Here is a 24,480-nt window from a genome sequence, read left to right as displayed (position 1 = left end):
TAGGTACTTAAACTTTTCACACGTTTAGGATGTGTAATAACTGAGTGATAGGCTATATGAGTCCTGTTGCAGGAATCAGCAAATTCAGAGGATATTGTTGCAGATATAAGTGGTGGTATGATATTAAGGTAGGCTGCTAGAGTACCTGAATGTCTCACCTGGTTCAATGGTAGGTCTATAAGGGTTAGGAAGAGAAGGAAGTAGACAGGAGGGATCAATGGTAGGGCAATGAGGGTTAGTAGAAGAGGGAAGTGGACAGGATGGAGAGGCGCAGTAAGTAAAAAGACAGGCGGATGTGAAAGGAGGATGCCAGAGTAATAGAGTAGGAGTGAGAATAATTGTGATCGTTGAAGTTAGGTTATATGGTGAGCACAGCCAAGATAAGGAGAGGTGTTGCTTCAGAGATGTCTTGAAGAGGGTTACTGAGCGGATGGATCTAAGTGTTGGGGGAGGGAGTTCCAAAGTTTTGCGATGGTAAAGGAGTAAAGCATCTGGCCAGCTGAAAGTTTGGGTTTTTCTACATTTACGAGTAGTCGGTTGTTGGACCAGAGTGGTCTGTTAGGATGGTATAAACTAAGTATAGAAGCTGGAGCAGGGCAGATGGATGGATTATGAATGAGTTTGTGAGCTGTAGTTAGTTGGATAAAGGTGAGATAGTTGGGGAGTTCAAGCCAGTTTAGTTTGCATAATGATGAGCAGTGGTGGGATGACTAGGAGGCATTAGTTACAAACTTAGCAATTTTGTTGTAGCATGAGTCTAGTTTGGACTTTAGAGAGGACTGAATGTTGGTGAGGAGGGGGCACCATATAAAAGAGAGGGTAACAGAAAAGAAGAAGCAAGGGAAAGTAGGGCTGATGCACAAAGTAGATGTTTGTGTCAGTAGGGAGTGCCAAGCTTTTGATGCGTCTTTTTGACATTGGACTGGATGTACAGGTCAAATGTGAGGTTTTCATCTATGATGACACCTAGGAGTTTTGTGCTAGTAATGACTTTTGTGAATTAGTAATGAGTGGCTCCCAGACAGGTGTGTGTATATCTTCTGGATCATCTGTTCATTTTGATATGATAATACACACCCTGAAGATCTGTCAAGCACATCCAGTCATCCCTGTGCAGAAAAGGCAGAATGGACTGAACCGTGACCATCCAGAACTGTGTATATTGAACTGACTGATTTAGGTTGCTGTGATCCAAAACTGATCTCCAGACCCCTGTTTTTGGCACTAAAAGGCATCTTGAGTAAGTTATGAATACTTTTTGGTCTGGGGGGACCTCTTGGATGACTTTTTCCTAGCAGCTTGTTTATTTCTAGTGCTGCTGCCTCCCTCTGACTGGGTGGAACATTGGGTATTTTCTTTTAAACTAACAGGGGAGGATGGGAAAATGGTATAATACAGCTATTATCCTCCGCACCCATTAATCTTTGGTAATTTCTAACCAGTCTCTCTGGTGCAATGATAATCAACCCCCGACTGCCTCCAGCGATGGAAAGTTGGGCCTCCTTTCAGGAGCGCTGGTAGGACTGGATAGTGAAAGCATCTCTAGATCCTTGATTTTGTAGACCTGTTCTGCTGTGGGATGGTACCTTCCTTTAAAGTTCCTCCCTCTGCCCATGGGGAAAATGTCTCCACATGGACCTTGGAAGGGATCCTGGGATTTACTGAACCACATTTTTTGACCCTCTCATTAATTCCTAAAAAAGGTTCATTGACGAGTCAAAAAATGCACACCTACATCACATAGGATTTTACTTTCCTACTCACACCTAGAGTGTGCATCTTTTACTTTGAGATTAAATAAGGAACTTTCATCAAAGGGAGCACTGACTAAGGAAGCTTTGAAGGATTCTGCAAAGTCATACAAGTGCAGCTAGGCATGCTTCCTGATGGAAATGCCTGAGCATGCCGCCTGTGAAGTACCTTCTGCTGTGCGGGAGATAAGCCTCATGGACAAATTGGAAATGGACTGAAGGGTAGACAACTGCAAGGCAACAGTGCTCTCTGCCTCTAAGGATATGGTCCCAGAGAGGGATTTGGTTCCTTAATCAAATCCCTCTGGAGTCTTGTGAAGTGTGCTCAACAGTTCAGCGACCAGAGAGCAAAGGTTGCTGAAGCATAAACTTGCTTCCAAAGCCCTAGGCTTCCTGTTAAGGGGGCAGGCAGAGGAACTTTGTTCTGCTAGTTCCTTCTTTGTGGCTGCAAAGGTTCTATCCTCAGGTTGTGCCAGGATTCTGTCTGGTCTCCTGGGGACTAGTTCAATGGTATCAGGTTCCTTCCACACCTGCTGAGAGACCAAATCAATGAGGTCATCGGTGGGCAGAGTCACCCAGGAGGTATATGGGCGAGCAACAAAAGCCTCTTGGGAAGTGTTGTTAGTAGACCAACCACCCCTTTGCTTTAGGAGTTCCAAAATGTCTCGAAATAAGACATTATTGGTGGTGATTTTGGGGACCCTTCTCCCTCATCAAAGTTGGTATTTTCTGTGCCAGACTCTTGGAGAGTTCCAAGTACCTCATTTTGCACAGGAGAAATCAGTATACCCTGTTGGGTATTATAGTAACTAACTTGGGCTGGCTGTCCCAGTGGTAAGGACGGTTGAGGCTCAAGACACAGAGAAGAATGGTCAAGGTTGGTCTGAGCTGAAGAAGATGGAGAAGACCGCAGTGCACTTGAAGAGGGAGACAGAGCCTAGCTGTCTAACTCTAAGGCTCCAAGGGGAAAAGATGGGTCTGACAGCTTCGGAGTCAACTCCAACATCTTGGATCCAGTGCCAACACTACAGCTTTGAGAGTTGTCAGTCTCCGAAACACCAGTGGAGTCGAAGGTACCAGTATCTTCAGATCCAATGTGAATGACTTCAGAACCTTTGGATCTGACAACTCCAATACCAGAGGTCGGATTGGAAAAGGAGCTAACAAGGGGGGGGGGGGGGGTTGTACTAATAAGGGTCACTGGAGCCGATCAGGTCAGATCTGGGAGAATCCGCATTTGTATCTGTGTTGAGTGGAACTACCTCATTATCAAAGATGCTGTCAGTGAAGGTCTTGAATGATGATGCCTCAGACTGCTCAAAGAAGGGGAAAGGTAGTTTAGAGGTAACTTGAACCGGTGCCAAGAGTGGAGATTAGATCACTGGAGATTTTTCTGTTCTGGTCTTCAGATCTGATGAGCTTGGATCCTAGGTCTTAGGATGTTTCGCAGGAGGTTCAGAACCTGGAGGTGAGGAAGTTGTTGGTTCTGGGAAATGCTTCCTAGAATCATCTTCTGTTTTTTTAGGGGTTTTAGCTCCAGACGATGCTGATGTAGATGTTGATTTACAGGGTAGTAAACCTTTAAGTATTAATTTGTTTCTTCTACCTCTAAGGACCCTAGGGTAAAGTCCTCACATATATCACAACTGGCATCAAGATGTGATGAGACTAAGCAATACACACATTTGGAACGCACATCCAACAAGGGAAATGTGTGGCCACAAGCTGTACATTTCTTGAAACCCGAGGGTTTCTCAGAGATTATTCCAAGATGAAAAGAAAACAAGGAATAAAGGCTTTTTTTTTTTTAATTAAGGAAGGAGGAAAGAGATAAAAATATAGATAGAAAATTATACCAACAATGGTATTACAGAAGTGAGAAACTTATGAAAACAAATCCCGGCAATGGTAATAAAGAGTGCACAACTACTTTTGAAATTTCAGCAGGAAAATGGAGGAAGTGCAACAGGTAAAAGAAATGAAAAATTAGAGATATACTTATAGATATACATGCACAGTACCCAAATCACTAGAAACTCAAGAGCAAAACAGTGACCATGTCCATATGCTAAGGCAACAAACAAGATTGAAGGTATGTTAGAGACAAGAGCATTATGGGAAAGAGAGGAGTTTGAGAGTTTTCAGTGATCCACAGACTAGTAGAAGCGGCCAAGTCATATCAGAGTATCGAATCCGAATGCAAGAGTTGTGGAATAAATGAAAATTGACATCGGATCTAAATATTTGAGAAAACAATAGAGAAAGGCTGTCTAAACTTTCTGCATTGGATTAAATCTTACGTCATAGTTTATCCTACCACTAGTTTTATATACATCTCAGGGCCTTCCTGTTCTTCCACTTGACCAAATCTTCAAGAACCTTAGGAAAATGGCATTAGGCTATTTTGTCCTTGTCCTCCTCTCAGAGTGGGTTAAGAGTACCAGACTCTGAACTTTATGATAAGACCTCGAGACTGGATACTTTGAACCCCAGGCAGTCTAGACAGACGGTTACAAATGGTTATACAATTGTTATGATTGCTCTTTTTACAACCGATGTTCTACTGTAGACTAACCATACATACTGGAAAAGTTACTACGGTATTCTTGTTACTGAATACCTTTCAGTGCCTGTAAAGATACAAAATAAACAATAAGCAAAGCCAAAACAAAGGCTCTAATGTTAAATTACCAACTATCATTTAAGGTGGTACAAGATCCCTATTTTTGGGACATATTAAAAATTAAACTTCTGGGTATTTTGCTATCAAGTACAGTAATGAAATTTCTAAGAACTTCTTTGGAGGAAATGAAAGAAAAAAAATTCAACAGTCATGGAGAGCTATGGACAGGAACCGAAAATACAAGCAATATAAATGTTTCTCACCTCTGCAGAATAAAGGATACTGCAATTACTTAAATGAAGGATTCAGATGTTTATATGGCAAGGGGAACAGAAACAATCTAAGGAGACAGAGGAAAGGATTCTGATGCCAAGTAAATTAGGGGGATTAGCAGAGCCAGATGTGCATGAACATTACTAGCTGACACAAATAAAACGCCACTACCTCATACACTATCAGGGATGTACAGCCAGATGGATGAAATTACTACTAGTGGAGGCAAAGGCAATTGTTACCAAACCAAATTTGGACATTTGAGGTACTTTAAACAAACAGCAAATTGGCAAGTGGGCAATTAGTAAGCTGGGAAACACAACTACTCAAAAACTCGAAATATGAGATTTTACCAACTGGTTCATCTAAGTCCTAGAAAAAAAAAACACTTCAAACTGGCCAAAGAATGGAGGAAAAAAAACAAAACAAAACAAGAACACATCTATTACACATTTGGAATAGATTAAAAGATGATTACCTCGAGAAGAGGCACAAGTGGAATTATTCCATATTTATGTTTATTTACAACTGGAACCTTAACACCAACCACCAGAAGGGCCTACTGAGAAGGATATTTTTCTTGCAAAGAAAGTAACAAAGATAGAATTCTATAAGTGTCTAAGAAATGCCGGACAATAGTTATCATTAGAGGAGATATCAGACTGCGAGAGCAGAAAATGAAGGGAAATCTTAGAATACCATCAGCAAGTGGCAAACCTTGTTACAGTCTAACGGGGCTGTAGTAAATCAGAGTACAGAAAGCCAATAGCAGGATAAAAACAGAAAATGAAATAACAAGGATGTAATGCAACTACAATTACTTACCGAATGTTATTGGATGGATTTATCAACTTTAGAAAAAAATCAGAAATCAATAACATTTAAGTTGTGTTAGATTAATGTAATTCTGAGATATTACATATTACTGCTATTAAAGAGTGTTCCTCATTTAAAGATAGGGAAATGTTCTTATTTGTGAAAATCACTAAAATGAATATAAAAATACTTTTTAAGGAGGTTAATAAATTAATTGTGTTCCTACATAGACTGCAAGACATAGCTATGGTTTCAGAAAAAAACACATCATATCATTGGAATTTAAGTATGTGATTCTCGGTAATGACACAAACATCCCAAGTGCCAAAATCATTCTGTAGAATGCACTGTACAGCTACATTTTAAGTGTACCTAGTAACACAACATGAAGGCTTGCATCTATGTTTCAGCAGGTGAATTATTTTACCTGAGACATTCTTGGAAAATTCTTAATGCTTTCTTCTTTCTTGAGCAGTTCGTCCTGCCACTGTTTGAGGTACATCTGTATATCCAGTTTCCCTTTCGCTGTAAAAGAACAAATATAAGGAAACGCAAAACTTACAGCATTCAAAATCTAATTCACAGATAAAGACTTCAGGATGAGTTACTTTACCTCTTTCTGGACTCTTTTTCACAGAACAATCATTCTGATCACTCACAGTTGACACTAAAGGAGATACAAATTATTAAATTAAAGTCTCTCTCTTTTTTGTGCTGTTCAGATTTTATAAAATCTGAAAAAATAAGCTGTAAAAAAAGAAAAGATTTAAACTGCAAAAGCCCTTCAAAAGAAGCGATTCCTCTCTTAATCGAGCTTCACCCTCTGGGATCCATGACACTTGCATGAGGAATTTTTCTACTAAGAGTTACAAATATTGAAGGAGTAAGCAGCAAAATACTAATGCATGTCCAGACAAACCGTCTCAACAGCCTAGTTTTCACAGAACTGTTTCTATAGCACTAAACTTTTCAATTGTGTGTCAGAAAAGCTTGAAATAATTTCTGTACATTTAGCAATTTGTGGTAGTAAAAGTGTAATCAAAAAGTTGGCATATCTGAATTTGTATTTTTAAAAAAATGAGGATTTTGTATAATGGCATTTAAACCCCCATTATAAAGGAATGGAATTGCAAGACATGCTTGACTTAAGACAGTCCTATACTAGACAAATGACTACTTGCTGCATCAGCTTATCTTCATAAACGGCTGTCTGAATGAGGCCCCACTACAGATATTTCATCTTTTTGAAGTCCTGCCAATTAGCCAAACACGCCTTGTCTTAGTTCATACCAAAATGTCCCTGTGCAAGACAGGTGGTCCTCCCCAGACCTAGAATTCATAGCTGTTGACACCATTCAAACAAAAAAAAAATCTGTGAACAAAAGAAAAAATAAAACCAAGAAAACTGTAAATCTGTAATTCTTATAGATGGATCCTGCAACCAAGCGACTGCAGAAATCCTCCAGATGCAAGTGGAATGAATGGTGGGGTAAAGGGTACAAAGTACAAAAAGCACTCCTGCAAACAAACTTATGAGTTCTCATTTGTCATGTTTTACTTTGTGGGGGTCATTTGCTGCAGGTAGATACTTGGGAAGAAACCCACGAAGCAGACATAAGGGGAGGAAAGAGACAGACAAACCAGTACAGAAAGCAGAATGTGGTGTCCATAATCACAGAGGCCTCAACAGTAGTCTACTTCTGGAACTAAGATCCACATTACAGCATCTGATGACCACACAGAAGACTAAAAGGGTTGGATATAAAGTCCTGATAGTCAGATTCTTGAAACAAGCAATATAGTCAGTTTCACTCCTTGTGTAAAGGTCCTTGACAGCATTAGCTAACAGACGGCTGGATGACCCAGGACACAAAATAGTACAGTTAATCTGTTTGAAAAGGTACTAATGAAATTTTCTCAGCCTACGTAGTACCAAAGAAAGCAGACAAATGGCCATCTACTGATCCTGATGCCTAAAAAACTGGGACTGGTGGTGGAAATCACAGGTTTGAGCACTCCAGATTTTAGTCATGAGAACAACATTGAAATAAAGCATGAGAGAGAGACCTTAGGCACCACCTTCAGAAGAAAATGAGATATTGTCTTAGAATACACCCAGTCCTTGTGGAACAAAGAAAATGATTAATGACAATGCCTGTAGCACACAGCCATGGTTTTCAGTGATGGTGGCTGCTACGAACAAGTTATTTCATGAGCTGGACTTCAGACATACACATTTATCTGGCTCAAAGGGACAAAATGTGGCAAGTATCCTCCCTGAAATTAAAGGCACTGTCAGTCCAACCAGTGTAAAATAAACCTTAAAACCACACTTTACACCGACATGTTTTGCATTTTTTTGTTAAAAGTGAAAATTGTTTACAATATATACACCAACATAACTACAGCATTAGGAAGGAAAGATGTCATTAGTACTTTAAGGAGACAAAGCCATGAATGCCTAAGTTTCTATATCTGATAATTGAGAAGATGGAACATAATATAAGTGGGAAGGATTGGCAAAATAAATTAGAACTATAGGAATTAAGATGGGAGTTTAATTTAAATGCATCTAAAAGTCCATGACTGATTCAGTTAATACTATAATGCAATGAAGGATAAAGCATTGAAGATGCAAAGTTTGTCTATACTTTTCACAAGTGTATAATTTTTAGAGTTAGAAATTTGTTACTTATCTATAGGATGGTTTTAAGATGAAATACTTTGGGTGGGGTGTTTTAAAATGCGAGTATATATATGACGTGATTTGCTGCATGCCTGATTAAGTATGAACTAATTTGTATATGGTTTGATTGTGAAGAAGTTTATACACTGGGTGCTACAATAGTCTCCGGCCGACATGGAGATCCTCCATAAGGGCCTAAATGAGACTGATGCATGGTGTCAAAGCCATGGTTTCAAGCTAAATGCAAAAAAATGCGTAGTAATCCCCTTTGGAAAAAACAGAGTACCTGCAAACTACAACATAGGAGGTAATCCCCTGAAATCTGAAGAAGAAATAAGGGATCTAGGGACCCAAGTAGATAGTCAGTTTTCCTTTGATAACCATGTTGCCAAAGTGGTTAGAAAATCCTTCTATGTGACCCATCTGATCACGAAAGGGTTTGCATCAAGATCTAAGGATGTAATGGTGCCCTTCTACTCTTTTCTCATCAGACCCATTATTGAGTACAATGCACCAATTGGAATGTACCTGGCTAGACATCTCCAGCAGCTGGAGAGACCACAAAGTTACCTAACCAAGAGGATTACTGGCCTCAAACAGTTGCCCTATGCAGCACGATTGAAAAAGCTAAGACTGTTCTCTGTTGCATACCGCTTTCTCAGAGGCGATCTCTGTCTAACATACAGAGCCATGTCCAACCCAGAATTGTTGAACATGCTCCATCTTAGCAAAACCAAATCTACTCGAGCTACACGCTCTAGGGATATAAACCTCAACACAACAATGAATAGAACATGCTGGAGGGATAGATTCCCTTCGCAGAGGCTTCCCTTACTATGGAACAGGGTCCCGATCTACATAAGACAGGGTCCCGATCTACATAAGACAGAGCCCCTCACTATCACTCTTCAAGAGGAACCTTGATGAGTGGATGGGTAACAAAGTTCACATCGGGGATCACACCAACAGCACGCACTACTAGATAGGGGCCAAGGGTACTAGCTGCTAGTACAAGGGTTTAGGGAACTACTAAAGGGGCGGTGAATACCTCACAACGTGGCTGGGCTAATATATGCCTTCGGGCAGATAGCCCAGTACCAACCTATGAACCTATATAATTAAACAAGGGCACTTAAAATCACATTTTTTATTTTTGACTCCAGAGACGACTACCACTTGGAAGTGTTGTTTGAAATTAAAGACAAGTGGGAGGGTTTCTTGAAGGCTGCTCATGTACTTTGACATTATCCTTTCATATTACGATTTCTGAATTGTGTAGCAATTGTAAATATTCTTTTAAAAATGTTTACTAAATTGTATCTTTTGGCTTTTCCAAGTTAGGGGCCGCCACAGCGGAACTCCGGTCCGATAATAATTGGAAGTAGATTTTTACGTACCGACTTGCCAGGCCTGACGCACAACCTTCAACGAAGGTATGCCCATTCACGCATGTCTCCACACAGAAGATGCTTTAGCTGAGAATCGAACAGGACAACATCTTACTGTGAGGCGACAACGCTACCGCAGCACCACCACCCCAGCAAATATTTTACGATATTTCTTACTCTATTAGATTCCTTTAAAAGTCATTGGGTTTGGTACTGGTATGGTATTTAACTGCTTAAATAAAACAAGACTAACTTGACCCATTAATTCACAGACAAATAGGAGAAGGATGACCGCTTTTCAAAAACTGCTTAGGCATTTATGCTGCCTTTCAGAGAGTCGTGATGTGCTGAAATTGCTAAAGCATACAATGTGAGGGAAAAACAAACCAAAATCAAAAAGATGTCCGAGTTACTCACCAGTATAGAATGAAGATACTCACTGCTCAAATGATGAACCTACTCCATTTTGCTTTGTACTTAAACCTTAAAAAAGGCTTCCTCCAGTGGTGTCAAGAACTTTCAAAATGTCTTCGTTAAGATCTGGAGGAATGACAAGAGCTAGTACAAGAACCAAGGCATGAAATGTAATCTACAATTCTACCACAAATCAGATGTCCCAAAAATATGAATAGGAATCACATCTTAAGAGGTTACAAGCCAAAGTGCTTGAAAGCAGGTCCTCTTTAATTATAACTGTGTTATCAGGGTATGGCTGAATGCTACTACTCAAAATCATATAGGAAACAGAGGAAACCCTCCCTCATCACTGCTCTAGCCTCAGCTTCAAGGGGAAGGGTAAATATAAATGAAACCTAGTCCCCAGTTCAACCTCAGCCATGTTCCAAGGACTTAAGATTCTCCAGTGTAGGAAAAGAAGCATGGTTACACCATGTGGGTCTTGCGGATACTACTTCACTTACCCTCACAACGTCTAAGGATGGCATATGAGACAATGATACCTATTCTGAGGGGGATGTCACTGCATGAGAGGCTTCTGAGATTATTTCCTTCATTAAAAACAAAATAAATTGAAGGCTTTGGCTTTGTGACTTGACATTGTGCTCTTATTTCTTTCTCATGCCTGTTTCTTCATAGTGGATATGATTTCTCTGGTTGCCTCCCTTTGTTGAAAAACTACCACAGCAGCAAATGTACATGCCACTGCAGAACTCAAGCTCCTCTCTGCAGCACTTGCAAGTGAGTGGGCTGAAGTGCTAGTGCACAAGGCACCCCTTTGGCATGCTGTAGGCTGAGGCAGAAGCGGCAGCTCTTGTACTGGTCCTTGTTAGTGATCTGGCAAGCACAGAACACTTGGAAAAGTTAGACTTTTTAGGCACTAAACATGAGTTTTCAAACGAGTAACAATAGGATGAAATAAGAACTCCATGGGGATTCTAGGGGTGGGTGAGCAGCCTTGATGCTTTTAGAGATACTTCCTAGAATAAGGAAAAGCAAGTATGCAAGCCCTAAATGAAGGAGCTTCAAGTGAGGAAAATGCAGCAGTCAGTGAGAGAGCATCAGAAGAAATATCCTGGATATCCACTGGAGGGGGCCCATGCCATAAAATCTACAGGGCTTCAAAGATGAAATAAAAACCTTACTATTCCTACTCCCAAGCTGTGTTATAACCATAAACAAACTTGATGCCTTACAATCTGTACTCTGAAGTTATACTCTAACCATGAAAATGTCTGCATGCAAAAATATTTTGTGAACTATTTCATAACCGTAACTGTCTACATGAAATCCTTCCCTCCAAAGAATACAATGAAAGCTAAATGCCAACTACATTAATAGACATTTCAAGGCAACAGTGTACTGTGACCATTCACGCCTTGCCAGTACCCACCCTCAGACCAAATCTCCTTATTTCAAGAAGGGCTATACCAGTTACATCCAGAGTAAATTGGTGGACCTCAAGACAGTCTTCTAGGTTATGTTTAAAGGTAGATACTGAGTCACACTGCTTAACATGCAGGAGACATTTATTCTAGAGGTTTGGGAGGTGCTGGGTTATAAACCTATCCCACCAACACAATTTATCTATCTGCTGAAGATTCAGGTCCTGGTTCCATTATTGGTGGAGATGCTGGACATGTGGAGATATAGGAGGTCCAGGGCAATCAGGTCTCTAATGGTGTAAGCAAGACAGATCTCCCCTCAAAAAAAAATCTGTAAGACAATGAATAAAGGTATAGAGCTTCCAGCCCCTCTTGGCAGCACAGGGATGTGAGGTTTGTGATCTTTTACATAGCTCATTAAAGCCCATTTTCTTACTTCAGAGGAGCTAAAGAGCTTATTTACCTTAAAAAAATAACCCCATGCACTCCAAAACTGATTTATATCAGTACCATAGACCATTACATGTTCTCATTTTACTCACTGTCAAAAGAAGGCTGTTCATATACACTCACCAACTTGCTCATATTAGAAAATCCTTACTCATATTCTCAGACAAAGTTATGTTCCTGCATAGCTGCTCTTCTGACGGATGGCATGCTCCTGGACATCTGCAGAGTCTATTGTGGTTATACAAAGTTTCAGTCATGTCCCACCCCCTACAAATTTGAGAGCTTGGCATTACCTCATCCTCTCTCTCTACACCTCATTTTGATGAAGGCCCTGATACAGTATCACCATCAGTGTTTAATCCCAATCCTCCAAAGGCAGACGTCCTGTCTGGTGGACCCCAGCCATAAACAAACTATACAAAAGAAGGAGGAAGCTACTACATGATAGAGCAAAATCCCAAAAAGGGAAGGCATCTCTGATCAGTATTAGCAAAAACCTACGGGCACTCATAAAATCGTCTAAGGCCAGCTTCGAGAGAAAAATTGCACAGGACACTATGGATAATCACAAGGCTTTCCTTAGTTATGTTAGGAACCTGGGTGGGAATTCCCAGATATGCTCAGAATTAGTCCAAAATGACAAAAAATACACCGAACCCACAGACATTGCCAACATCCTAGCTGACAGGTTCAGTGCAAACTTCTCCCCCCCTCCCCACCAAAAGGGCAAATATCTATCCCAGCAGAGTGCTGCCCCCCTGACATCTCAGATGTTCAGGTAAGAGCCGCCCTCTCCAAAGCAAAAAACGCAGCATCAATGGGACTAGACAGTGTCCCGGGCTGCGTCCTACATGAACTCCAAGAAGAGCTAAACCCAAACATAAAACTACTGTTCAATCTCAGCCTTACTACAGGATATGTACCCAAAGACTGGCGTACAGCAACAGTGGTCCCTCTCCACATAGGTGGTGCCTCAACGGATCCTGGTACCTATTGCCCCATAAGCCTGACTAGCTTGGTCTGCAAAGCTATGGAAAGGATCATCATGGACCTCATAAATAAAGATATTGGGGACCTACAGACACTGGATCCTACCCAGTTCAGCTTTGTTAAGGGCAGATCCTGCCTCTTAAACCTGGTCGATTTCTTTGAAACAGTCACCAACGCCACTGACAAGGAGAAGGTGGTCCACACAGCCTACCTGGACCTCGCAAAAGCCTTCGATACAATACCCCACTCGGGCATTATAGATAAGCTCACCAGCTTAAATATAAACCCCTATGTCACTAGATGGGTTGCAAACTGGCTCAAGGACAGAACCCACATGGTTAGAATTGCTGGAGCCATGTCAGACTCCAAACCAGTTACAAGTGGCATCCCACAAGGCTCAGTCCTGGAAACTCTCTTGTTCGGTATATATTTCTCAGAGGTACAGGCCAACACGGAAGGACTGTGGCTGACCAAGTTCGCAGATGACTGCAAATTGGGCACCATAATAGACTCTCCAGCCGACACAAGCATCCTTCAAAAGGGCCTCATAGAAACAGACAACTGGTGCCAGAGCCATGGCCTCAAGCTAAACGCCAAAAAGTGTATAGTCATCCCCTTTGGCAAAAACAAAGTGCCCACAAATTACCACATAGGTGGTAATCCATTAAGTACAGAAGAAGTAATTAGGGACCTGGGGACCCAAGTTGATAGCAATCTCTCCTATGACAACCACGTGGCCAAAGTGGTTAGAAAAACATTTTATATAGCCCACCTAATCATGAAGGGATTCACATCTAGATCAGGGGAGGTCATCGTGCCTCTTTACTCATCCCTCATCAGGCCCATAATTCAGTACAATGCCCCTTTTGGGATGTACCTTACCAGACACCTTCAGCAACTGGAAAGACCCCAAAAGTACCTCACCAAGAGGATCAAAGGGCTCAAACAGATGCCATATGCTGCCCGGTTAAAGAAACTCCAGCTCTACTCAGTGGCATACCGCCTGCTCAGAGGAGATCTGTGCCTGATGTATAAAGCCATGTCCAACCTGGAATTAATGGACATGCTGCACCTCAGAAAATCCAAATCCCATCGAGCTATGCGCTCGAGAGACTTGAACCTCAGCACTGAAATAAATAGGACATGCTGGAGGGACAGATTCATAACCCAGAGGCTCCCTTCACTCTGGAATAAAATCCCAGTCCAGGTTAGGCAGAGTCCCTCATTGACTCTCTTCAAGAGGAATCTTGATGAATGGATGGGAGATCGTAGGTTTACCCCGGGTATCACTTCTGTGTCACTGTTAGACAGAGGCACAATATACTAACCTTGAAAAAGGGCATAGCAAAATTAATTTAAAATGGGTGGCGAAAGCCAAACATACTCTGGCTAGGCTTATAAATGCCCTAGGGCAGATACCTAGTATGAACCTATGAACCTTTCCATCATGTCCTGACCAATACCGACAGGGCAGTGACCTATTCACATGCAAATCTGCCCCTCCTCCAAGAAGTGCCCTGATATGTGATCAGGTGAATTTTGCATGGATGAATACAACATGGGAAGTATCAGGACTGCATGCCAATGGGACAGCATAGGGGGAACATTAAGGAATAAATCAGAGAACTACTGGAATGGGTCAAGAAAACATGTGGAATGGATCAAGACACCTATGGCAAACAAATAAAGGAAGCATGTTGGATGACACGAACAGAAATGGGACATCATTGGGAACAGGCCAGGATACCAATGAGAACCAGAAAGGGCATCAACGGAAAAGAACAAGGTAGTATGGAAGAACAGGTAAGGCAGTATTGGAAAATGGGTCAGGATAGTTTGCGAATGACACTAGTACAAAAATGAGTTGTATCATGCAGGGATGGGTCAGTACCACATGGAGCAGATAAGGACATCATGCTGAAGGAAACAGATACACTCCACAGATTACAACCGCAGAGTGATGTGATCTGACCACATGGGAACAGATCAGAACCACTTGGAAATGGTGCAAGAACAGATGATGACGGATGTGATTCGATCAAGACTATATGGGGATAGGTTACACCCATATGGGACGGCACGTCAGGGCTGCACTGGGTTGGACTAGCATCACATCCTTTCTTTTCTTTTCCACCCAATTAACATCAATACCCTTCAACAAAAACTAGAAAAATAACTTACCATAACTGAAGATGTTTGAATGGTCACTGCTGCAGTAGCCTTAGCTATACGAGTTATATCCAGCTAAGGATATGATGAACATCAAAGCTCTATCTATTATGTCACTAGACTACTACAAATAGGCTAATAATTAACAATAAACAGTCAGACATTACGCTATGTGGCTCTGAACAAAAGCTTCCAAAAAACCCTCGACTTAGGTTACAGACAATGAACAAAGATATCTAGGAATAACTCTAGATTCCACTTTCTCTTCCAAAACATGTAGATAATATCTTAAACAAGACCTTATATCACTTAAAACTCTGTTATTAAGATATGGCTGAAGAAAAAAATATATTAATACAAAAAGTGTAGTATTGTCGAATCCTTTTAGCTCTCCACTCTTGTGCAAATACTCAAAATACTACCTGCGATTAGTAATGCCAGTCACTTTACACTACAGGTCTAACCACAGGCACACCATTGCCAACTTTTACAAACAAAACTGGCAAACAGTGACTGAAAGAACATTCCCTCCTTTGTTAACAGATCTTACAAGCTGTTCCAAATGGGCCACTGCCCCCCCCCCCCAACAAAATTACAGACAAAGCAGACCAAATACCCACAGAAACAGTTGAGAGAAAGGACTAATGCTTATAAGACCACAGAAGAGAAAGGGCATTTAGTAAGCTAGGTCCAGCCACCTGGAATCAAATACCATCTGAAAACAGGCAACTAAACACTCTGGACACATTCAAAAACAAATTAAAAGACCACCTGTTTACCACCACCAAATGCTCATGCTTTAGAGATGGGGGATAACTGAGCACTTATGCCGCTGTTATGTAAATTACTGTCTTAATAGACAGTATTTACACATAAATTGGAATTGCTTCACATGTTCCAACTGTCTTATATAATTTTTAATTTGCTTTCTGGTGTATACTTATGACTATTAAGTGCATATTCTTCCACATGCATAAATTACCACTGCTTCAACCATATACTATAACTGTATGTATAAACTTGAGCTGCTTTTTATTCTATACTTAAGCTATGCATAACGGTCACTTTTATTATATGTAGTGCACTGCTGTGCCTGGATCGTGGCTGTAAAGGGTCGGCCAACCAGTAAACTTAATAATACATTCAAGGAAGAGTATGTGTGTTAACTTATTCCCCACATGTTAATTATATTAAGGGGATAGTGGTGAGATATTGGGACATTATTACAGTTACAGAAGCCACCAGAGAAAAGTTGGGTTTATTGCCTACTATCGTATATAGGACAGCACCTAACATCAAGAAACTATTAGAGAAGAGCGATAGTCAAGGAAAGAACAAGAAGAACATAGAAACACATACTAAGAAATGTGGAAATTGCAAACAATGTCAATACATAAATACTTCACCCCACATACAGTTAGAAGATGTAAACCATACCAAAATCAAGAGCAGGGGAGGGTGTTGTTATACTAAACAGGTGGTGTACTTAGCTAAATGTAAATCCTGCCCAGCTTTCTACATTGGAAAGACTGAGAGGCAATTAAAAAAGTGGATTTATGAACATTATTATAGTATCAAAAATAAAGATCCTAAAAATGCTTTGTACAGACACCTTAAAGAGGTAGGAGATCAACATTTTTTTACATTTACAATTATAGATCAGGAGTATGTGAACCCAAGAGGTGGAGATTGGAAAAACAAATTAGCTTGTAAAGAGAGTAAGTGGCAGATGTTAGTAGATGCCACAAGAACCCCTGGGCTCAATGATTTTATAAGTATCAAACCCTTCCTTAAAATGTAATATATATATAATGTACATTTTAGAATTCAAGGGCTATATGCAATATTCATATTGTATTTATAATACCATATTTATTAGAAGTATTATATTTATTATGCAATATTTATTATGCAATATTTACATGATTAGACTTATTACATATAGATATGTATTTATGTTAATGAATTTATGCATTTATTAGATAGGTATTATATATGAACATATTTAAAGATTTTATTATATTAATATTATATATAATTATCTATTGTAAGTTTTTAAAAACAGGGAGAAGTCAGAAATTGTTGTAACATTATCCACTTGTCACTATTAGTTCATATACTTAGTTATTTTTAAGGTATATTTATACATTATTTAATAATTATGGGGAGATGTGCAATATATTCAAGTGTGTGCCTTTAAATCTATTAGGCTGGTTTGGCGCCAAATACAGTTTAAATATCAGAGACACTTTCATCATGTTATGTTCTGAGGAAGTCTGCAATCGGCAGATGAAAGCGCTTAACATTGATTTTATTTGTTTTTGTGTGTGTTTTATGTGGACCATTCTGTCATGTTGCTGTTGAAGCAATAAAAGTATTTTATTGAAGTACAAGGGATCTGCGAAGCCTTTATTGCCGTTTTCCAGCAGTCGGCTTTTGGAGTATAGAGCAACCAGTAAACTTACCTGATTAACAAACTGAAATAAATAAATAAATAACTCGTCCTCCCAAAAAAGACATGGCTCTGACCTACCTAATGCCCAGGTCCCTTGTTCCCTGTTTAATCTTCTATTCACTAACCTGTGCCCACTCTTCTATCCTAGCTGTCCCTCCTATGTACTGTGTCACAAACAGATGTGAACCTCTGAGGGAAACCAGTAAATATAAAAGACAAATTGTTCACAATATTAAATCTGCTAATGTACCATAGGGATACTTTATGGCCTTATGCTGTCTAGTCTTATGTGATCAGCCAAAATATGACTGCATTCTGGAGAGAAGGGAACCATTTAGGGATATATGGGTTACTGTCAGATTAGCTCATGTGGTACTTGGAAGAGAACCTTGGTGAGTGGAGGAGGACATATAATCTGCTGGCTATTACAGCAGTTGGAATAGGTCTTCTAATGTACTGTTTCCAGTTATAGTCACTCTCAGGTGCTTCTCATACAGGTTTAGTTCACCATCACTTAAGCAGCCGTTGCATTCAGAATGCCAGTCCATCTTTCTTAAAATAAGAAACAATTGGCAATAACACATCCTATATCACTGCTTAAGTTCACCTGTGTTTTTACTGTAACAAACCCATTCCAAATTACTACAGCCGGCAGCTTCTGAAAGCTAACAAATGTTGTTTTTAGTCTAAGTGTACATCAAAGGAGATGGTGGTAGAGTACAGAACCCAGAACTAATGCATCTTAGAGCTGCCTCTTAGTTCTCCAAAATGAAAAAAAAATTAGTTTCATCACAATCTTTTGAATACTGTTAACCACTAGAACACCTAATAAACATGTACATTCTCTCAGTCACTGTATAAGTAACACCTATGCAGGACTATGAAGAGATCTGTTGTCATGCCAAGGTAGATTCTGTTAAACAGCTAAACATTTACTCAGGATTCTTCTTTCAGCAATAAAGTTCAACTCACAGACAGTTGTCTTTACAATGACTTTCAGTATAGCAATGAATTTATCTTATAATCTGGAGTCTTCCCTCACGTCCATCTAAGTATTTGGAGGAGACTCCAAATTATTGTTTTATTTGAATGCTGTCTCATGTCTTTATTAAGACATGGGGAACAGTCTTTCCTACTTTTATGTCACCCTGGTGGTTTAGTCCTTTAATTAGTGACCAACTGCTTATACAGCCAGTAAGTAAATGGTTCTCGATTTAAAGAGCAATCCTGCTTAAGTAGATACAGGATGAACAGATATCTTGCATCGACTTGAAGATGCAATGCATGACACTGGGAGAATAGTATAATGGGGGCTCTTTATAAGGTAGTATTAGTCAATTCATCTTAGAAAGGTTCCAAGAAATTATATTTAAAATGAACATACACCTTGTATAAGTGATTTTTTTCAACCTCCTCCCATAGGGTCCTAAACCTGACATTCATTTCTTTACTCATCTGTTGCCATACATAAACTACTTTTAAGGATACTTAATCTGGCCCTCATTTCGTGCATAAGGAGTGCATCACTTCTGATTACTGTCTGTGTTGTTAACGTCACTTATAAGTGACACTAGATTAATTTTATTTCTTGTCACTGAACTGTTGCAGAATACTCTCCATGCTTTATTTTTAGTATATAAATGTGACATTACAACTAAACTTTGAGTTCTATGGTTGTTATAATGTATTAAAACCTACAGAACACCTGTATGTTTCTATTACTTGGATTATATACATTTTCTCACACTGATACTTCATATCAAATCATTGTTAGTCAGTAATGTAATTAGATTCACACGTAGCAATCTTTACTTCTTACACTGCACACAGCAATACAGCACAAACTTCCTTAAATCTGACATTCTAACATGTTATTCCGAGCTGACAGACTTTCTGCTGCTCTTTTGGTGTCACTGAATATATTTACTCTTCAAGACATCTGTGATACTGAAGTATAACTATCATAGGGTGTTTACAGTACTAATTTGCTTTGCCTCGAGTTGACAGAAAATTTTGATACTTCAGTATTACTGAAAGCAATTACTTTCCAAGTCCTTACTGCTATTACAGTTTATATACTACCTACATTTGTTAAATCACAACTGTTCATTAAAGCATCTTGAATATTTCTAATCAAACAAATACTACACCGCAAACCAGTTGATTAGTCTTTAGCTCACCAGTGATATTAAAATGCCAACATTTACTATAACTATCTCTCTACAAAACATCTAACAAATTTTAATTTGCATTATAAGATGCTAAATCTACACTGCCCAAATCTAAGGATGTTCATTACCAAAGCTTACCTGTCAAATTTATTACTATTATCAAACCTAACCTGTCAAATTGTTACTACTTAAGGCAAATTTCAAAGTACCTAGAGATTATAACTCATAACTTTAATGTTATTAAAACACTGTATACTATTTATTCTGTAGTAGGAGTGAGTGAGTGAGTGAGTGTGTGTGTGTGTGTGTGTGTGTGTATTATATGGATGGCATAGTATTTATTATGGACGGCACAGTGGTGCAACACTTGTGTTGTCACCTCACAGTACGAGGTTCCCCGGTTCGATTCTTGTGTGGGGTGTCTTCTGTGCGGAGTCTGCATGTCCTCCCTGCATTTGTGTGGGATTCCTTCGGGTGCTCTGGTTTCCTCCCACGTCTCAAAAACACACGTCTGGATCATTTCTCCCCTAGCCAAGTCGGACTTTCCCAGTAAAATATTAATATATTTATATATATATATATATATATATATATATATATATATATATATATATACACACACACACACACACACATATATATATATATATATATATATATATATATATATATAAATTTAAGAACTTAATTTCTTTTAAAAAAGTCATGCATACACACCTCCGGAAGAATTATTCTTCTGCCTCAGTAAGAATCATGCACGACTAAAAATCCAACAAGGTGGTGAACACGGACAAGCTCCTTCAGTATACAGATACAGGAGACCATTTATAAGCACACAAAACTGCTTATTAACATTACAATTTCTTCCAAGTTTTCATCTCCATAAGCAGACTTCATCAGACAAAGACAAAGAATTCTGAGCACTTTTATAATGAACAAAAAATAATTAACCAGTGTCACCTCTTGATTAAATCGTTCATTTAAACTCACTTATGCTATCACAACCCTGTTTGAAACACCATATAAATCAACATTTAAAAACAATGCATAACAATTTTAGTTAAAATACTATCCTTTTATACCTAGCTTAAAATTAATTAATAAAAATCTTTAATAATTATTTGTTATTCACCTGAAATGGACACCATAACAGTTACATATTTGAAGATCTGCTAAAACACAAATTTTTACGTTTTAACACAATGTATTTGCTGTAATGTGTGTACATACTATATATATATATATATATATATAAAATTAAATAAAAATGAACAGTCTGACATAATAGGTAATACCAACATATTAGGTAAGAACTGTAGAAAACTGGAATGGTTAATTTGTATATTAGATTGTGAAAATACATATAATTCCGTAGAAAATGTTCACATATGAAAGGCAGCACAGCCAGAATTTGTTACGTTATGGACTAAAGAAATCAGATTAGCTTATTGGCATACACGGAGAGGGAGATGAACAGGAAGAGAGAGACAGAGAACCTAAACTCGAATGTAGAGTCCAAAGTAAAACAACCATCAACTAGAAAGAAAATAGGTCTCTATTACATTATATAGTAATATTATGCACCATGATTGTAAGTGTGCAAGTTAATTTTAGAAAGTGTAATCCCAAACTAAATATTTACATAAGCTGACTTGCATTCAGAAATGACTACAGCTGATGACGGGTCACTCAGAGGAATGCAATACAAATGTTATATAACAATATCTTCTGAACTTATACAAATGGTCAACAAAAAAATTAAATCAGTGTAATAGAAATTTAGTAAAAGCATACCAACAGTAAGGGAATGGTATTAATATGGAAAGATGAATGCGTTTGAAACTATTTACATTATAATACAGGTATTTAGGGGTAAAAAAATAGCTTACAAAGCATTTAAAGATGTGTTAATACATCTGTCATTAAATACATAAATAAAGTTTAACATTCTAATAAAAATTTAAGAAAAGCAATTTTAGTTCATCAGTCAATAAAACTAAATTAAGGAAATTCACAAAGATAGAGCATGCTGTAAACTGTTAACTAAAGACTCCAGAAAAAAAAAACAGCTTAAAGTGGTGCTGTATGGAATGTAGCACATTCAAAATAAGATAATAATCTTTTTAATATCAATTTTAGCTAAGCACTTTCATCCCAGAAACAGGCTTCATCAAAACAGAATACAACTTTATTTTCTGGAGTTGTGAGAACACTTCTTAAGACAAAGCCCAATGTTTTTGGAAGTTGTTAGTGTTTGCTTCTACATGGCTGTGTACTGGCTCTAGGTACACATCTTTTCCTTGGTCACTGCACCATAGCACTAAAGTGAACCCTAAGAAAGGCAGACGAGTTATGTGTTGAGCTTGTTGAAGTCCTGCAGTGCTAACTGGATTTTGTTTATTGCCCTTATTTCACCTGGGTTTGAACCTGCTACGTTCATTGGATTTTGCTGCTATTTGCCCTCATTTCACTTGGATTTGGATCAGAGAGCAGATCAACCCTGATGAAAGAGATATGATGCAGCAGAAAATAAAGTTGCATTCTGTCCTGGTGTGCTTCTTTCCAGGCTGCTGCTAGTTTATGCTGTTTATTGTGTAATAATCTTACTTGACTCAGCTTAATGTACATATCCCTCCATCCACAACTTTTTCCCCCAGTTTTTGCACATGGAGTTTAGGTGTCACTTCAATAGTGGCAATCGTCTAGACTCAAGTTATAGTGGAATAAATTCCCATACCATAAATGCACTTAAAAGAGCACTTGGAAATATTTAAAACAAAACAAAACTGGACATCTCATTAGACAAAAGGGCATCTGATCCTAGTTTAAGTGAGCTAGTGTTTCTTGATGATCTCCGGGTATGAGTACTGGATTTATCAAGCATGCCACTACTACTATGATCTCAAGAAGAGGATTATCAAATCTGAGACAAACAGTCAAAGACTGGCACTCATAGCTACCTTTCTCCACACACAAAAGTGCATCAATGACAAATAGTGGAAACATTTATCAAATGACTTGAGGCCACTTAGGAAAGTCCTTTAACTACTACACACAACTACACCTAGACACCCACACTTACCTGGTTGGCTTTAAACACAAATAATGCAACACAAAGTGAAAACTGCAGTATTTGAGCACAACAATGGTTTGTAAATCTCCCTTGACAGCCAATAACAAGTTGTTCTACAGGAAAAAACTGAATTGCGAGTTTCTTTGGATGACAGCGATGCAAAGCGCAAAGCTCACCTCCACTGGTATACAGAGTTAAAGCGCCAAGTATGACAACAGTAGCCAGAGTTCAATTTTAACTCTGGTACCTTTTGTAGCTGATGTGGAGTGGACTGAAGGAGTTGAACTTGTTCTGGTCTCTCAGTAGGGATGGGTTAGGCACATATGGGGACAAATACAAGAGCACCAGTTTCCCCACTAGAGACTGGAGAAACATTCATCAGAGACAGTTTTGTGGAGGTAGGGTTATCTGCAGACTTGTGCTAAATGTGAAGTGAGCAGCAGTTCCGTACTACATCCACTACAGACCCTCCACAAGAATGTCTACTGGGCAAATGCAGGGAGATATGAGGTTTTAAGTTACAGTGCAATGGAAAAGTATTTGCCCCCTTCCTGATTTCTTTTTTTTTTTTTTGCACGTTTGTCACACTTACATGTTTCAGATAATCAAACAAATATAAATTTTAGACAACGATAACCCAAGTAAACGCAAAATGCAGTTTTTAAGTGATGATTTTATTTACTAAGGAAAAAACTATCCAAACCTACATGGCCTTATGTGAAAAAGTAATTGCAAAAAGATTATGCAGCCAGCATACTGTGACCCGTAAAGTAAATTTTATTAAACAGCAAACAGACCGGTTTCGGCTGGACAATACCACAGCCTTCTTCAGTGTAAAACAAACATAACAATCAATGCTGTTTAAATATGTTTCTCTCAAAAGCTCATTGGTTAGTGGCTAGAACTGTTCATTAAGACCAGGTGGAAATAATCCACCTAGTCTAACAATCCATTTCTTTTCTTTGGCATTTAAAATAGAATGCCAACCTGTCTTGTTTGAACGATTCCCTTGTATGATGTCAATAACCATAAAGGAGAATTTAGCAGTAGTATGTACCATTTGGTACTTATAGAGTGCATTGTGAATTCTTTTATTCTTAATGTTACTGATATGTTCTGATATACATAATCGTAGTGGGCGAGAAGTTTGTCCCACATAAAAAGAACCACAATTGCATGTTACCAGGTAAATCAACCAATCACTACTGCAATTTGCGAAAAAGTGAAGATCATAAACTGAAGCACAATTCCTGCTAGAAAATTCTTTTGATTTACATACATATTGACAATTGGTACAATGACCACAAGGAAAACAACCACACAATGGTTCTCCCATCAATGTTGTCTGTAAACATTGTCAATCATTATTAGTGTTGCTACGTTTGTAATGATTAAAAAAAGAACTAAGTTTTTTCCCTTTTCGGAAGGAGAATAAACATCTGCCTGGAATGATAGTGGCCAACTCATAATCACATTGCAAGATATTCCAGTGTCGCTGCACACTTTGAATTAGGCTGTCAGAATTCCTAGCATAGGTGGTTATAAATCTGATGGGTTGTGATACTGTGGCTGAATGATCCCTGTTAGTAAGTTCTTGCCTATCCAATGAGTTGACATGATGACTGGCCTTTACCACATCTCCCATGCTATAACCCCGAGATTTAAATCTCCAAGTTAAATCCCCCTTATGCTGCTGGAAAGAAGAGTCATGTGAACAGATACGTTTCGCACGTATAAATTGAGATTTTGGAATGTTACGTGCGATATGTGGTGGGTGATAGCTAGAGGCATGGA

At 38.8% G+C, this 24,480-nt stretch overlaps 1 protein-coding gene across 1 annotated transcript in view; it reads right to left on the bottom strand.

Annotated features, from left to right (window-relative positions):
• TBC1D8B (TBC1 domain family member 8B) overlaps positions 1–24,480 on the bottom strand; it is a gene marked incomplete in the record, with an annotated part of 1,684,663 nt that overhangs the window by 30,460 nt on the left and 1,629,723 nt on the right. The window contains 2 exon segments of the mRNA XM_044057627.1: positions 5,891–5,988; positions 6,077–6,130. Coding sequence (XP_043913562.1) covers positions 5,891–5,988; positions 6,077–6,130 — 152 coding nt within the window.

Source organism: Protopterus annectens, chromosome 15.part0 (assembly GCF_019279795.1).
Source record: "Protopterus annectens isolate FY-2018-M chromosome 15.part0, PAN1.0, whole genome shotgun sequence".
Taxonomy (NCBI): domain Eukaryota; kingdom Metazoa; phylum Chordata; order Ceratodontiformes; family Protopteridae; genus Protopterus; species Protopterus annectens.
This window is presented reverse-complemented; position numbering and strand designations above follow the sequence as displayed.